At 35.9% G+C, this 15,848-nt stretch overlaps 1 protein-coding gene and 1 long non-coding RNA gene across 4 annotated transcripts; one reads left to right on the top strand and one right to left on the bottom strand.

The window, feature by feature from the left end:
• The first annotated feature begins 14 nt into the window (after nucleotides 1-14).
• Nucleotides 15-11,116, top strand: LOC127496238 (uncharacterized). The gene is made up of 4 exons (XR_007925273.1): nucleotides 15-270; nucleotides 9,010-9,113; nucleotides 9,353-9,595; nucleotides 10,968-11,116. It is a non-coding gene; the product is annotated as an uncharacterized LOC127496238 (long non-coding RNA).
• On the bottom strand, nucleotides 3,985-15,592 carry slc13a5b (solute carrier family 13 member 5b). Of its 3 annotated transcripts, none has more exons than XM_051863984.1 (12): nucleotides 13,518-15,592; nucleotides 12,357-12,485; nucleotides 11,250-11,386; nucleotides 10,923-11,134; nucleotides 10,352-10,523; nucleotides 9,628-9,750; nucleotides 9,335-9,547; nucleotides 9,001-9,107; nucleotides 8,735-8,847; nucleotides 6,606-6,767; nucleotides 6,006-6,143; nucleotides 3,985-5,695 (listed from the first exon to the last, which is right to left on the bottom strand). In XM_051863984.1, the coding sequence occupies exons 1-12, from the start codon at nucleotides 13,617-13,619 to the stop codon at nucleotides 5,570-5,572; spliced, it is 1,734 nt and encodes a 577-aa protein (XP_051719944.1). In that variant the 5' UTR covers nucleotides 13,620-15,592; the 3' UTR covers nucleotides 3,985-5,569. The 3 variants fall into 3 exon arrangements, with proteins under 3 accessions (XP_051719944.1, XP_051719946.1, XP_051719947.1); XM_051863986.1 differs by having other exon boundaries at nucleotides 10,352-10,496; XM_051863987.1 differs by having other exon boundaries at nucleotides 10,352-10,493.
• Between the last annotated feature and the right edge of the window lie 256 nt (nucleotides 15,593-15,848).

Raw genomic sequence — 15,848 nt, 5'->3', positions numbered from 1 at the left:
TGAGATGGGCGGATCGATCTTGAATTATTAATTCTGCCTTCATGTGCTATTGGAAATTTCCTACTTCCCACTTCTGTAGTCGTGATTACGAGCTTATCGCATTCAAAATTTGACTTGAGAGGGCATTCATGCCCAATTTTTTAACTAAGAAACTAGTCTTTACGATAATTCCGATAGCACATGAAGGCAGCAAAATATTTCGAAAGTTCGGATACTGTGTGGCAAAGCTGTTTGAGAGGATCACTCCGCACTTATTACATACAATACTATGTGAGTTTTTAATCTAGTGGTTTTATTAATTGTTTGTCGTCCAAATGAATGCGTATCGTAAGGTTTGAAGTGGGAAAAGGCTTTTCTAGCACTCAGTTTTGTATGATAGGAACCACTTCTTTTGCTTATTTCAACACGCACAGAAATACTGAAACACACAAAAACCAGTCACTGAAGAAATGGATAGAGCAACACTTTCAGATGTTAGTGAGAAAGAGCACGTATCTTATACACGTCTTAATCGTGTAAATAGTAACATTTACTTTTATAACAGTTTTTATATTATATAATAGCAAATGTGACCCTCAAAACTTTCCTAAATTATCCAGAAGCCAGATAACTAAGCGGCCAGAGACTGCTCCATTTTGTGACAGTCCACACAGCTACTGCTTGCAGTAGCTTTCATGTGTAGTAAATTACTAAAACCCATGAAATTTTGAACGCTATCCTCACAATGTAGTCAGACAGTTCATGGGTACTAGTTCCTAGTGTCGCCATTTGGTGGAGCTATTTGCCCTAAAATTATAATAGATTGGCTACAATTTTTAATCCAATGAATATTTCTTAGGGTTAATCTACTTATGTTCTATATAAGCTCCTACTTTGCCTACATTTAGTTCTTGACCAAAAGGGAAAAAAAAAAAAAAATGTTTTGCTAGAGTAAACTTCCTGCTCTCCCCCAAAGTAGTATACTACATTTTGTCACTAATTACAGGCTACTTGAAAATGAATTAGCCTTTTATCCAACATATATTACTTACCGGAAAGAAAAGAGTTAACCATATTCACTTAGTTCAACAAAAGGTCTTAGACAAGAATAACATCCAAGCAAAAAATGAATTTTATGCTTACTATTTTTTTGGGCTCGTATATGTATACAGCAAAATTGGAGGCTGAGGTATATGCGCTTTTGGATCAGATGGATAATGAGTGGGTGTCAGAGATGCCGAAAAGCAGAAAAAGGCACTGTAATTATATCTGTTCCTTCCCTCAAAGATGTAAGATCATAGTGATCACAGTGTCACTGCACACCCAACCGCTTGTTAGCTGCTTACTTGTTAGTCCTATAACAATTTAATTTCTTAAATAGAAAAAAGGCATTCTGTGGTGAAAGGCAGACCTTTTTGAGGATCACTTTCTGTAATTCAGTTTTATCGCTTTGTTTTATGCCAAAGATTTTTGTGTGTATGTGACTGTGCTATTTTTAAAAAGGATTTCTTAGTTTGGCACACTTCCCTCTTTCTGGCCGCATGCATGTGATCTAAACCTGACCAAAATTGCAACATTCCTCTGTAGTTATTGCAACAATTGCAAGAAATTATCATGAGGTTTCAACCTGGTCATACCTCAGCAATTGAGGATTATGATGCACTATGGGCTTGCAGTGTGGCCGCTGGCTGCATGGAGACTATAAACACATGGTTGTGAAGTCTAGTCTTTTGTCTCCACAAGACCATGAGCTATCATTAATCCAGTGCTTCTGACCTTGGCAGGTTTGTGAAATCATCAGGTGGATTTGCAGAGGTGCAGAGCTGTCTCCCTTTAGGATTTAGCTTGACACTTGACAGTCACAACCAAACATTGACTTTTAAAATCATCACTGTTTTAACCGCTTTTCACTCTCTTTGTGTGGAACCCCCTGCTTTCTGTTGACATTAATTGTAAGCGTACATCATGTTCCTGCTTGAGACCAGAACTTTCCCACACTTTCTTCTCAAATAAAGGCTCAGCCCAGCTAACAATTCTTAGTTCTGTGAATGTAAAAATAACTATTAGAGAACGTTCTGTTTACGTTCTCTTTAGGTTGTCACTAAAAACTCCCTGTAACGTTCTGACAAGGTTAGTTTTTAGTTAAACCTACAGAGAACATCCTTTATTTATTCATACATTGTTTAAAGTAACCATATGCTAACGTTCTGTGTTTGATAAACTTAAGCAGAACAAAATATATTGAATTGTCAGTCTCAAGAGTTTTATTTCTTGTACTGATCCGTCATGTAGAAAACTGCCTTTTTTGTGCTTCAGGCAAGTTGAAACACTAAGGATTTGACTTTACAAATTGGGAAAATCTGTTTGCTTTCTTTCTATATTACAGACTGGCACTTTATTTTTAAGTGACAAAGAGCATTTCTGGTTCTGCTCGCATGAAAGAGTCAGCTGAGCTATTTTATAGGACTCAGTGTTTATAGAACATTGTCAGTGCTGTCATTACTTCTGTGCCATGCCTTTTCCCCAAATAGTTTTTGCTTCACATTTAATTTGTACTGGCGGGATCACTTTGAACTTAATGAAACTTCTTGAACTTAATGAAAGTTGTCCTTTTAGTGTCCTTGGTGTACAAAGTTTAAGTTGCATAATTATAATTATTTAAAACAACAGCTGGTGTCAGTTTTTTTTTTTCATCATATGCCATTATGATATAAAGGAATATATCAATGCTAAATTTCACTTTTTTCCTTTGAGATGTTACCAGAAGCATATACAGACATGGACAAAATTGTTGGTACCCTTGATAAATATGATCAAAGATGACTGTAAAAATAAATCTGCATTGTTTATCCTTTTGATCTTTAATTCATAAAATTAGGGGGGGGGACTCATTTTGCAAATGCACTCATTTTCTTTAGGGTTCAGGTCAGGGGACAGGGATGGCCATGGCAGAAGCTTCATTTTGTGCTCAGTGACACATTTTTGTGTTGGTTTTGATGTTTGTTTTGGATCATTGTCCTGATGGAAGATCCAACTACGGCCCATTATAGGATTTCTAGCAGAAGCGGTCAGGTTTTGATTTTTTATCTGTTGGTATTTGATAGAATCCATGATACCATGTATCTGAACACGAACAAGATGTCCAGGACCTCAAGCAGAAAAATAGGCCCACAACATTAAAGATCCAGCAGTATATTTAACCGTGGGCACTGGGTACTTTTTTATCCATGTGTGCACCAAACCCATCTGGTGGGTTTGCTGCCAAAAAGCTCTTTTTTTAGTTTCATCTGACCATAGAAGCCGGTCCCGTTTGAAGTTCCAGTCTTGTCTGACAATTGATATGCTGGAGATTGTTTCTGGATGAGAGCAGAGGATTTTTCTTGAAACCCTCCCGAACAACTTGTGGGGATGTAGGTGCTGTTTGATTATTTTTTAGGCTTTCTGAGACTCAAGACTCAACTAATCTCTGCAGTTCTCCAGCTGTGATCTTTGGAGAGTCTTTGGCCACTAAAACTTTCCTCCTCACTGTGCATTAGGATGATTTAGACACATGTCCTCTTCCAGGCAGATTTGTAATATCTTTAGTTGATTGGAACTTCTTAATTATTGCCCTGATAGTGGAAATGGGGATTTTCAATGCTTTAGCTATTTTCTTACAGCCACTTTCTATTTTGTGAAGCTCAACAATCTTTTGCTGCACATCAGAACCATATTCTTTGTTTTTTCTCATTGTGATGAATGATTACGGGAATTTGGCCTTTGTGTTTCCTCATGTTTATACTCCTGTGGAACAGGAAGTCATGGCTGGAAAATTTCATGTTCATGATTACCCTGGTGTGCTATAAAAATGTAAATATGAATGGGAATATACTTCAGAGATATTTTACTCATAAAAAATTCTAGGGGTGCCAATAATTGTGGCCAACGTGTTTTGGAGAAAAACATTTATTTCATAATGTGATTTTCCCCCCACTTTCAATTCTTTTCCTTCAATGAAAGGTTAGATTTTTGCTAATTTTATGAATTAAAGATCAAAAGGATAAACAATGCAGATTTATTTTTACAGTCATCTTTGATCATATTTATCAAGGGTACCAACAATTTTGTCCACGTCTGTATACAAGACATTGAAAGGAATGTGACATTTAGGATCAACAACAAGCATAACGTTGTAGGGAAAGATATGGATTTTATTCAGATTTATCTCTTTAACATAACAGAACAGCAGTTTGAGGACAAATTTCCTTTACAGTCATGCCCTATAAGTGCTTTATTTTCATAAACAGATTTATTCTTATAATTTCTCCAAAATTCCAAAAGAAAGATTCAGTAAGCATTGCAGTATTCATTCAAACAAAATGAGATACAGTGTATCAATGAACTCACACATCACACTGGAAGATACAGTTTTAGGTGCATTAAACTCTGGAAGACCATCCCTCATTCAAACTAAGGTCATATGCTTTACAATTGTGTGGTATTTTAATTTTACAAATATTCAAGTCATTTTTATGCTATAGGTACAGTAATCACTGATTGGTGGATTCAGTGGAATTATAAAATTTTGAACGATAGATGTACACACAGTATTGAAGTTGCATATTTTACATACTGTAAACGCTGTTAAATAACAACAACATAGAGAGATTTTAATAGTCTGATTGCCCAAATTTATAAATGTCCAAAACATATTCAGTACACCTGTTATGAACTATGATGTGTCAAAATCATGAGGTATTTGCTTCATTTAATGTAGGAAATTGCCCGATGTGTTTTTCCAGTTCAGTGCCCTGAGATTTAAGGCAGTTAGGTGAGGCTTTCATATTTCAGGCACATTTATCCCAGAGAAATTCAAATGGTGAATTATAATTAGTATTAACTATGCTGGCTTATTATTTAGCTAAGGAAAGGATTGCTTGTCAGATTGACAGATTAGCACGTCATCTAAACATTGTGTGAAAGACATGCTTGAAAATACATAAATGTATAAAATAATTGGTTCCACTTCTTGTTCGTTCTCTGCTTTCTTATTTTGAGTCACTATATATTTGTTAGATAAACTTTTGTCAACTCAAAATGTGATGATCATGTATACTACTGTTCAAAAGTGTTTGAGGTCAGTAAGAGGGTTTTTTTTTTTTTTTTTAATAATGCTTTCATTCAGAAAGGAGACAAAGACTAGAGTATTGGCTGCTAAAAAAATCAGCTTTCCCATCACACACACACACACACACACACACACACACACAAACATTTTAAAATATTTTAAAAACTAAATTATTTTAATTTATAATAATATTTCTCAATATTTTTGTTCTTATTGTATTTTTAATAAAATAAATGCAGTTTTGGTCAGCATAAGAGACTTCTTTCAAAACATCTTACTGACCCCAAATTTTTGAACATAGCATATGTTGCTGCTTAGTTAGTCAGACCCTTAAGTGAAAGAGGTTATGAATGTGCAAAATAATCCTGCAAGACATGGCAAATTCCAGTTTCTCTGTGCTACAGCTTTGATCCATGAAGTTTATGAGAATAATGGGAAGAAAACGAGCAGCTTGCTGGTTTGCATTTGGCCTCGTACTGTCCATCATATTACTGTTTGGTTGGCCCATGCAGGGAAAGAACCTAGGTTGAACATGGCCTTGCCCCAGGTGTTGATGGCTAAGGTGATGCATAAAATCCCTATGATGTTCATCATCATGCCAGTTTTTGCCTGAGAAAAACAAAAAGTTAAATGTCACTGAATAAGTTTATTGGTCACTGGAGCAGCTGGGAAAGAAAATCTTTTAGAAGTGGTAAAATAGCTTATGGTTTGTCTATATATGGGGCCACATTTGTTTTAACAATGCTACATCACTGAAATAACTACATACATTTGATGTCCGACATCTGATCCTTTAAACCAGTTCCTTTGCGTTACGATGAGCTTTTGAATATGAAAATGAGCTGAAAGTGGCACTTGGGCTGAGCAAACCAGGAAATGCGAAAATTTGATCTGGAATAAAACTGATTTTGGAACTCACCATGTCTGAAACCTTGAGGTATCCGTAAGAAAAGACTATAGCATTTGGAGGAGTTGCCACAGGTAACATGAACGCGAATGAAGCGCTGAGTGTGCATGGCACCATGACGTACAGAGGGTTGATTCCAACAGATTGAGACTGCGAAACACAATCAGAAATGTCTGACATATTTATAAAGCAGAAAACAAGATCTAATTGTGGACAGCGCTGACTCATGTGTCTCTGATCTAAGTGCGTGTTTTCTAAGCTCGTCACAAAGTGTCTGTAATTGGGCTGTAATTCTTAGAGATTAGTGAGTCATGTCTGCACGGAGGCCGCCGTTTTATTGAAGCATTGCACAGCTGGTGAGCAATACAACTTTATGGCTGATGCTATTTCAAGAATTTGAGCACCTGCCCCTTTTGGGGGTAAAAAAATGAGTGTACAGATATGATTATCACATGAAATATACATATAGAATGTGTGTGTGTGTGTGTGTGTATGTAATTTCCTCATGTTTTAGTTGCATTGAAGGCTTTTCCAGCACCTATTTCCTGATAAGTATGAGAATACCTTCCTAAGGCTTTCAATTTTGCCCCTGGTTTTACATTCAATCCTTACCATTGTAGCAAGAACAGGTAGGAAAAGGGTTGCTGTGGCCACATTGCTGGTGCATTCAGTGAAAACAGCAATCAAGAGGCACAGGATGATAACAATGGCCCAGGGAGGGATACTGTGTAGGGGAGTTAACTGGTTTCCCATCCATCTGGATAGACCTGACTCCTGAGATACAAAAGAGATGTATGAGGTCAAATGCAGGTCAAAAATATGTAAGTTATTCACTATTTTAATCATAATTATGATTAATGCATCTGTATGCTCAAGCTAATTAGTCATGGTTTTTATTATCAGAGTAAAGTATGAGGTTTTAAACATGTGATGTGCGCTATCAATATGAGACCTAAAGGTGTGGTCAAATTTATCGTTGCTTGGGGAAATTTGTTTTCAAAATCATTTGTGGGTGGTACGGGTGGGCCATGTCCCCACCACTTTTTGAAACATCTCGCGGCACGGATGTATCTAATACCAAAAGAAACATCTCTAGTTGATTAGCAATTCGTTCGTTTTTGTTAAATCATAGGCGATTTTGGCGCTGGGATGTGTTGTTTTTTAAATCATGTTGAGTGCGCGTTGTCGCTGTTATCAGTGACGCAATGTTCTCTTGGCGCTCGTGCACGCAGTCTTCACACGAACGAGCGCTTCAATCTATCACCAACGCTGTTGCAGAGACTAGGGATGGGCAGATCGATATGAAGTATCGATATATCGATACAGACGTTGAGTATTGAAAGTATCGATACTCAAATTAAAATATCGATATTAAGGTGTTTTTTTTTTTTTTTTACCAGTTATTTTGTTTATTTAACAGTAAATTTAATGCATACAATATACATTGAATTGGACAAATAACCTATGTTAGCGAATAATTTGTAGCAGAAGTATTTTCCTGCTCATCTGAACACGCAGATACTGCAAGTCAGAACCAATCAATCACAGAGTGTTCGCTCACTGCCGACACTACATTCAAACAGGGCTGCGTTTAGTATCGTAAGAAAGTATCGTTTTCCAAAAGCATTGATGCTTTTGGAAAACGCAGCCCAGAACAATGCTTAACAGAAGACAGAAAAATATAATATTATTATTATTAGTTATTTCACAATAAACAAAATGAAATAGTAGCCTACATACTTTGTGCAATTACATTTATTTACATTGAAGGTTAAAAGTTCATACTGATGTTCTGTCAGAATACAAATGTTGCATTGAATGGGTGCAACAGCCTGTCACTGGCAGCTTATGAAAATGAACCAGTGGCATATAGTAGGCTTATTTGTAGATTTGGTTTACCAAGTAAACATTTTAACTATGTGTAAACAAAAATATAATCTAATAAACTGCAATTAAGGCATATTGAATGTTAAAATGCCTTTCAAATATAATATTAAGTGAGTATCATAACCCATTTTACTCTTAGTAATTCAATAACTGAATAAATGTTAAAATCTATAAATTCATATTAGAGGTATTGTATCGGTATCGATATCGGCGATATTGGCCTTGAAAGTATCGGTATCGTATCGAAAACAAAATAAGTGGTATCGCCCATCCCTAGCAGAGACTTCTATTCGTTCCGGTGAAATCACAAAACAAAATGCACATAAACCTGACAACCATAAACATGTGATGGAACCTTTCCATCACACAAAAGATTCTTAATAGTGGAAAAAGGTTAGATTTTTAAAATGTTCTGCACACTAAGAAACAGAAGAACTTTTCACTGAAAGGTTTTTTGGGGAACCTCAAAATGGTTCTTCTATGGCATCACTTTGAAAACCCCCATTTAGAACCTTTATTTTTAAAAGTGTGTGTGAGCCATGCTTCATACTTTGATACGCTTATTGACAACAAACCTTTTTTGTCAACAAAATTTTTCCACACTGTTAAATATATGCTCTATATTATAAACTCATTATGTTTTTATTTATCCTGTTATTGATGTCTTAATTATTGTATGTTTTAATAAATATCCTGTCAAAAGAATTCTGAAAAATGTTTGCAAATGTTTAGAGGCAAGTTTTATGACAGCCACCATTTAAATGATTATATCTTGACAACGGTTTGGAGAAACACAATAATTATTGTTTTAAAGCAGAGACTTTACTTTTTCATTGAGTACATAAAACTCTCACCTCACTACCTTTGGCCAGGGCAAATCCTCCACCTAGAAGCAAAACTATGTTCCAGGGTAACTTCTTTTGAGCTATTTTCCAGGAGAGCAGGGGTGCTGAAGATAGCTGAGGCTCTGTGAATGAATGAAGATAGATAGATTGACTGATTGATTGATTGCAGAGAGTCATAGCAACCATTATCAATACTCTCAGCCGTCCAACATATAGCACTGATAGGCTCCAGAGTTTTGTTGTAGACATTTTGTTGTGTAAAATTCTTTCTCTACCTGTTTCAGAGCTAGTTGATGACCAGAAGCAAAGCCGCGGTGGTTTTGATGGAAGAATGAAGAGCAACATGGCAATGAAGACTGCAACTGTAGCATCTGTCACATATCTAAATGTATGGAATATTAAACACCAAAAAGTAATATTATTATTCCAATATGTTTTGAATAATAAATATATTTTTAATATAATATAATATCATATATAATATACCACTTATAATATATATCTTTGATAAGTGGCTTTGGTAATGACTTGATTGGTATCAATCATGGTTAGTGACTTCAATAAATTGCAACTTTGCAGTAAATTCAATGATCTAAGACTAAATCATACTCTGCTTCAGTGTTGAAGGTGTGTGTTGCCCAGCCTGCCACAAATCCAGGATCTCGAGTAAACCACAACGCCACAAGCAAACTGAAGAGAGCCAGAACGCTGAGTTCACCAAAACACATTGGTCCCAGCAGAAGATGCTGTTCCCGGATCACATTGTAGGCAGCTATTTCCTTCTCAGATTTTACCGCCCCACATCCCCATGTCTTCTTAATGCTGAGGATGTGAACAAAGCGCTTCATGAAAGGAATGGAAAAAGCAAAGGTGAATTCTACGAAAGTGATTATATATCATACTTGAATCCCATGAAAACGAACTGAAGATAGAGCCAAGCTATCGTCAGCATGATGATCATGTTGGGGAACGCAAACCCAAACCATGAGGCGAAGTTGATGACATCACCATTGTCAGGAAATAATCTGGAGGAAAATAAAGCAAAGGGTTCAGTTACTTGAAACTGGAGAAGTGTTTATTTTTTTTATCATACACGTTATGTTAAAAACAACCTAAGTTGGGTTGAAAATGGACAAACCCAACGATTGGGTTGTTTTAACCCAGCAGTTGGGTAATAAATGTTTGCCCAACGTGCTGGGCAATTTTTTTATTTAATCCAACTACTGTTTAAAAATTACTATATGACTGGCTAAAAATGAATCCAGGTTGGAAATTAAAAATCAGACACATAATTAATTACTAGAGGCAACAATAAAAATCAAAAGGTGAACATTTATTAATAAGCAATTTAATAAATGTTTATTGTATTGTATTGCATTCATTATTATTCATTAAACTTGTTAAAAAATTTCATTTATTAAGCATATTAATAAATGTTAATTTCCAACATACTTTAGGTTCATTTTAAGCAAGCAATACAGTAATTTTTAAACAATAGTTGAGTTAAATAAAACTACCCAGCAGGTTGGGTAAATATTTAACCCAACCGCTGGGTTTGTCCATTTTCAAACCAACTTGGGTTGTTTTTAACCCAGCATTTTTTTAGAGTGTAGGGTTAATACTCACTGATTCATCTGGCCCTTAAGTACTAGGTTGGGTCCGGTGCCTGTGAGTGTGGCCGTTCCTCCAACGCTGGCAGCATAGCACACACACAGAGTCATGCCTTTAGCCATGAGCCGCTTTTCTGCTGACTCCTTTTGCTTGGCCTCTGCTGAGACATCCAAAATGCGTAGCACCACTAAGAAATAGGGAATATACTTAAAACCAATAGTTTATCCAAAAATAAACATTATGTCTTAAAATTAGTGGTTAAAGTTTGGGATTGGTATGACTTTTTAATGTTTTAAAAGAAGTCTCTTCTGCTCACCAAGGCTGCATTTATTTGATCAAAAATACAGTAAAAATAGTTAAATATTGTGAAATATTATTACAATTTAAAATAACTGTTTTCTATTTTATTTTATTTTAAAATGTCATTCAGAAATCTTTTTTAACATTAGGCTATAAATGTCTTTACTGTCACTTTTGACGTTTAATCCATTCTTGCTGAATAAAAGTACTAATTTCTTTCAAAATTCTTACCGACCACAAACTTTTGAATGGTAGTGTATGTACTACATCTTGTTCTTCACCTGACCTTCTCTGTCTCTGTCTTTTGCCGTCTGTTTGTACTCCGCCTCAGGGGCCTGGGGCCGCTCCTCACTGCAGGTCATCTGTGAAGGCTCTGTCTCCTGTTTGTTCAGCTGTTCCAGCACAGCCTGCACAATGGGGACCATCATGGCCGTGGTAGCCGTATTACTGATCCACATGGAGAGGAAAGCTGTCACCCCCATGAAACCCAGCATCAGGCTGTATTAAAACAGAGGAAGCAGTCAGAATGTGAATACAAGAGTGAAATCTACATGAATAAAGATTGGATTTAACAATCTAACAATTATTGTGCCCAGTACAGGATTTAACCTACAGCGCTGGGCGCACCCCAACAATGAGCAGCACTCTCAGGGCGATACGTTTGTGGAGGTTCCAGTGTTCAACTGCCACAGCGACCATCAGTCCACCCACAAACAGCATGTTAGTGTCTTTCAGGTACTGCATACACACCTAGAGAACAACATCAAAGCTTTAGCTTTCTGATGTGTGCTTTCTTGCTATTCTTCTCTTCATTCATACCTTCCTTAACAGGAAACACTTAAAGTGTTAGTTCACCCGAAAATAAAAATTATTCTATAATTTACTCACCCTCAAGCCATCCTAGGTGTATATGACTTTCTTCTTTCAGTCAAACACAATCAGAGTTGTATTAAAAATATTCTGGCTCTTCCAAGCTTTATAATGGGAGTGAATAGTAACCGTGATTTTGAAGCCCAAAAAAGCACATCCATCCATCATAAAAGTAATCCATACGACGCCATACGATGCCTTCTGAAATAAAACAATGAGTTTTTGTAAGAAAAATATCCATGTTTATAACTAGAATCACTGGCTTCCATACGCGATTCGATTCCGGCGGAAGAGTGAACTTTGAGGCAACGCATGACGTATTGACAAACGCGGAAGCACAGCGGATAGAACAAAATAAAACACCGGTCACAAATTAGAAGTCTAAACGACAAATTTTAAAGAGAAATATCGGAGGAGCTTAAGTTTGTTGCCCAGCCCTATTTGTGTGAACCTACTCTCACCTAAGCTTACGCTATGTACGTCGTATGCCGGAACTCGACTCTCTCGTGAACGTGCGGACGGATGTTACCGAAAGCTATAGTGATTATAAGTTATAAATATGGATATTTTTCTTACAAAAACACATCGCTTCACTTCAGTAGGCCTTTATTAACCCCCTGGAGCCGTATAGATTAATTTTATGATGGATGGATGTGCTTTTTTGGCCTTCAAAATCTCAGTTACTATTCACTCCCATTATAAAGCTGGGAAGAGCCAGAATGTTTTTTAATATAACTCCGATTGTGTTTGACTGAAAGAAGAAAGTCATATACACCTAGGATGGCTTGAGGGTGAGTAAATTATGGGATCATTTTCATTTTTGGGTGAACTAACCCTTTAAACAACTTACCATTTTGGACTGCATGATGCCAAACATGGGGAAGAGGACAGCAGGTAGCAGTGATGTGACAGCTAAAGGAAGAGCCTCAGTACACCAGTATACTGCCATCAGTATGATTACATAGGCACAGCTGGCCTCCTGGAAGATAGAAACGTGCTCTTTTAAAACTACAAGCTAGTGTGCTTCTACATTGCAGATAGGCACTTATTATAATGGGGTCCAAATGTCTGAAAGTCATATTTTACTAATTGAATGCATTTAATGCTAATTTTATGTTATGTTATGTTGTGTTGTGTTATGTTATTACAAATCAGCAAGACAATCTGACTGAAAAGTTTAATTTTCTTTTTTAATTTTTCAAATTAAAATAAATTCAGAATGTTGTAGTATTTGATATGTCCACCTTGCGCTTTAATGACAGCAGCACTCATGTTGTCCAGCGTGATTTGAGAATCATCTTAAGAGCATCTTGTGACGTAGACGAAGTTCTCATGATACTTATTTGATTAGTAGCCTACAAATAGTGATGTGATCTTTGTTTTGTTTATTATTTTATATCATAAGGTTTCTTTGTTAAAACATTTACAAAATCTAAAAACTTTGGGGGGTTTTTCAAGTGATGAATCCCAGATTTTTTTATGTCGTCTCAGGCTTTTGGACCCCACTGTAATTTTATTGCCCTTTTAAATATGTTAAATATGATCTTTGAAATTGCTTCAATGGGCCTGGCAATGCAGAGGATGAATACATATTTCATTTTTGAGAGGTTGACATTTGTTAATCTAACTATCAATGAGAGCAGGTGATATGGGCACTGTCTCAAATATGCACATGAGGGTCATGATCACAACACATTGACTTAGTCAGGAATTTAGACTTACTATGTGTTCCCACGCTTGAACATACACAATGACAAAGGGTTAAAAAAACAATTTTGAGGCACAATGAATTATTGTACATGGAGGCCTCAGGGTACAAATGTAGTCCCCATGTACTAAACACAGAATACATTTTCATTTACGTTACTACAGCGTTTGACAGGTGCATAACCACAGACAAAACCTTGCAGAATCTACATAATAGAATTAGATAAGTTTAAGCACTCAGCACTGAATTAAAAAAAATTACCCAAATTTTGTTCAATTCAGTTAAAAGTTTTAATTTACATACCCTTGTGTTGATGACCACTGGGAGTGGAAGAAGAATCAAAGGTGTGAAGAAAAGAACAATCCCATTCTTCAAGTTCCATATGGATTTTAGAGTTGGGAACATCTCAAAATAAAGACAGTTTGTACATATAAAGTAAGTTTAACACTGTTGGACGCGTCCTTTTAACCTGCTCTATGGGGTGGAGTGAGAGAGAGAGTGAGTGAGTGAGGGACAGGGAGAGTGAGAGAGAAAAAGCAATTATTATTACAGACTTCTGCACACAGCCAGATTTGAAATCATATTCTTATCTTTAGAATTTGATGATACTCTAGGGAACCAGCTGCTGTTTCTGGGCTGATGAGATTTAGAAGAAAAGTGGATATTATTTAACATGGTTATAGACAGCTATATTAACAGCTTTGTCAAATGTACCATTAACAAAAAAGTTTTATTCAATTGTGCTGCATTGTTTAAGAAGGAATGATGTAGTAAAATGTTTAGTTGGATGTTCATTAATGTTTTTTTTTCCAATTCAACCTTCCATTAAACAGCTTATTATAGGCTTTATAGCTGAATTAAAAACATCACATAATTGAAATAAAAAATGTGAAAGGTAACAGAAAATATCCGACAGCTATTGCAATATTAAATTGGATTTAACATGTTTAAATAACATGTGACATCTTGCTCATGGCTAACATTTATATAAAAAATAGTTGTTTGAATGCTTGCCAGTGGGGTTTTATTGTGTGGTGGGTTTATCACTTGTTACCCAATAGCTAAAAATGCCAGCTATAAAATATGACACTGAAATTGTAGATTGGAGGACAGAATTTGTTTAAAATTCTAGTTTAGGAGGGTTTTGAAAACCACTGCTAGAGAAAACACATGTTTGTGTGATTCGACTTTTGACCAAAAACCTTATAATTAGCCTACTGGGATGCTACTGTGACAAATTTCCCATGAGACAACTAGGCCCGATATGCCATAATGTCTAAGAGTTTTAAGTAGTTTAGCCTAAGAAAATCTGTAGTTACAAGAAATAAGTTGGTGGAATTTCATGCGTCATTTACTGAATTGCCGAACTGAAAATGAAGACTGTAGGCTGCAATTATTTTCATCATTATAACAACTCACTGTCAGTTATAAGGCTTGATCCACAACAGAAACAATAGCAGGACGCCCTCTAGTGGATTTCTATAGGCAACAGGTTTATCCGGGAAGGTTCAGCGTAAAATCGACTTATAGGCATGGCGTGTTTTTATCATTAGCTGCTAAGTAAATTGCAAAATACTAGCTTCTAATACTTTATCATGCTGTTTGTGGATACAACTAACAATTATATCTTGCTGTTCTCGATTCTAGTGTTTCCCCAGCTCTTGTGCACCGAACACTGCACATTTTGAACGCTTCACCTCACAGACTCTGTGACTTGAAATGTCATATTTGTCAGATTATTAAGACACCAAATATGAGTAATAATAGGGGGCGCCCATGAGCATGAATGACAAACACTGGCTCTGTTGTATCTGTCAGATAAAGATCACAAACAAGTTTCGAGGAAGTGATGTTTATTTTGAGAAGGGGGTGGTATAAATTGCAAATTTAATTCACTGTATGGAAATACTAATCAAAATAGACAAAATGTGACATCAGTATTAAAGTGATAATAACAGTCTGTGTCTCATTAACACTATGTTTGTCTCACTGGTTACATCAGTGTCAAAAATACACTACAGTCTACACTTTTCTAAATCAGTGATAAAACAATTGGCCTTATTCATGAAACACAAGCAGAATTATTTGGAGAGCCAACTGCAGTGAGAAAGATAATGTGCCATCTCGTGAAACTAACAGTGCTGCACAAATATGAAAATGATCTAAAGATTTTGGAGATCTTAAAGGGCCACAGTTCACAAGGGCCACTGCATACTAAAAGAAGCAGCAACAACGGACTTAGGGACATAAGGAGCATGCAGACTCTAAAAAGATTTATAAATATATAAAAAAGCAGAAATAATAAAAATAAGGAATGATAAATCATATACATTTTTTGAAGAGAGATTTTAATTGCGTTATTGTATTATGATTGCTTTATTATTTTCATTATTGCAGACTACGATCTTTCTCATTGACAAGTTAAACCTCTGACCTGGTTGGTTATTTATTTATTTCTTTATTAAGTCATAAGCGGGTCATGGATCAGGGGTCCTTAGCCAAGATGACTCAAAATTATTAAAAAAAAAAAAAAAAGATTAAAATTCAGTTTTTTTTATTAATCTCATTAACAACTGTTATTTAGCTCTTAGCAAAGAACTGTTAGCTATACAGGCTTTCACCAGATCAGTTAAG

This window comes from Ctenopharyngodon idella, chromosome 15 (genome assembly GCF_019924925.1).
Source record: "Ctenopharyngodon idella isolate HZGC_01 chromosome 15, HZGC01, whole genome shotgun sequence".
Lineage (NCBI taxonomy): Eukaryota > Metazoa > Chordata > Actinopteri > Cypriniformes > Xenocyprididae > Ctenopharyngodon > Ctenopharyngodon idella.
Note: the sequence above shows the minus strand (reverse complement) of the source record. Positions and strands in the feature narration are given on the sequence as shown.

Excerpts from the sequence above, each read along its gene's own strand:
- slc13a5b (XM_051863984.1), bottom strand. The coding sequence starts at position 13,619 with ATGTTCCCAACTCTAAAATCCATATGGAACTTGAAGAATGGGATTGTT. Across the intron at positions 10,524-10,922 it reads AAAAGACAGAGACAGAGAAG|TGGTGCTACGCATTTTGGAT; the intron begins GTCAGGTGAAGA and ends CCTATTTCTTAG. Across the intron at positions 5,696-6,005 it reads ACCTCAAGGTTTCAGACATG|GCAAAAACTGGCATGATGAT; the intron begins GTGAGTTCCAAA and ends TGTTTTTCTCAG.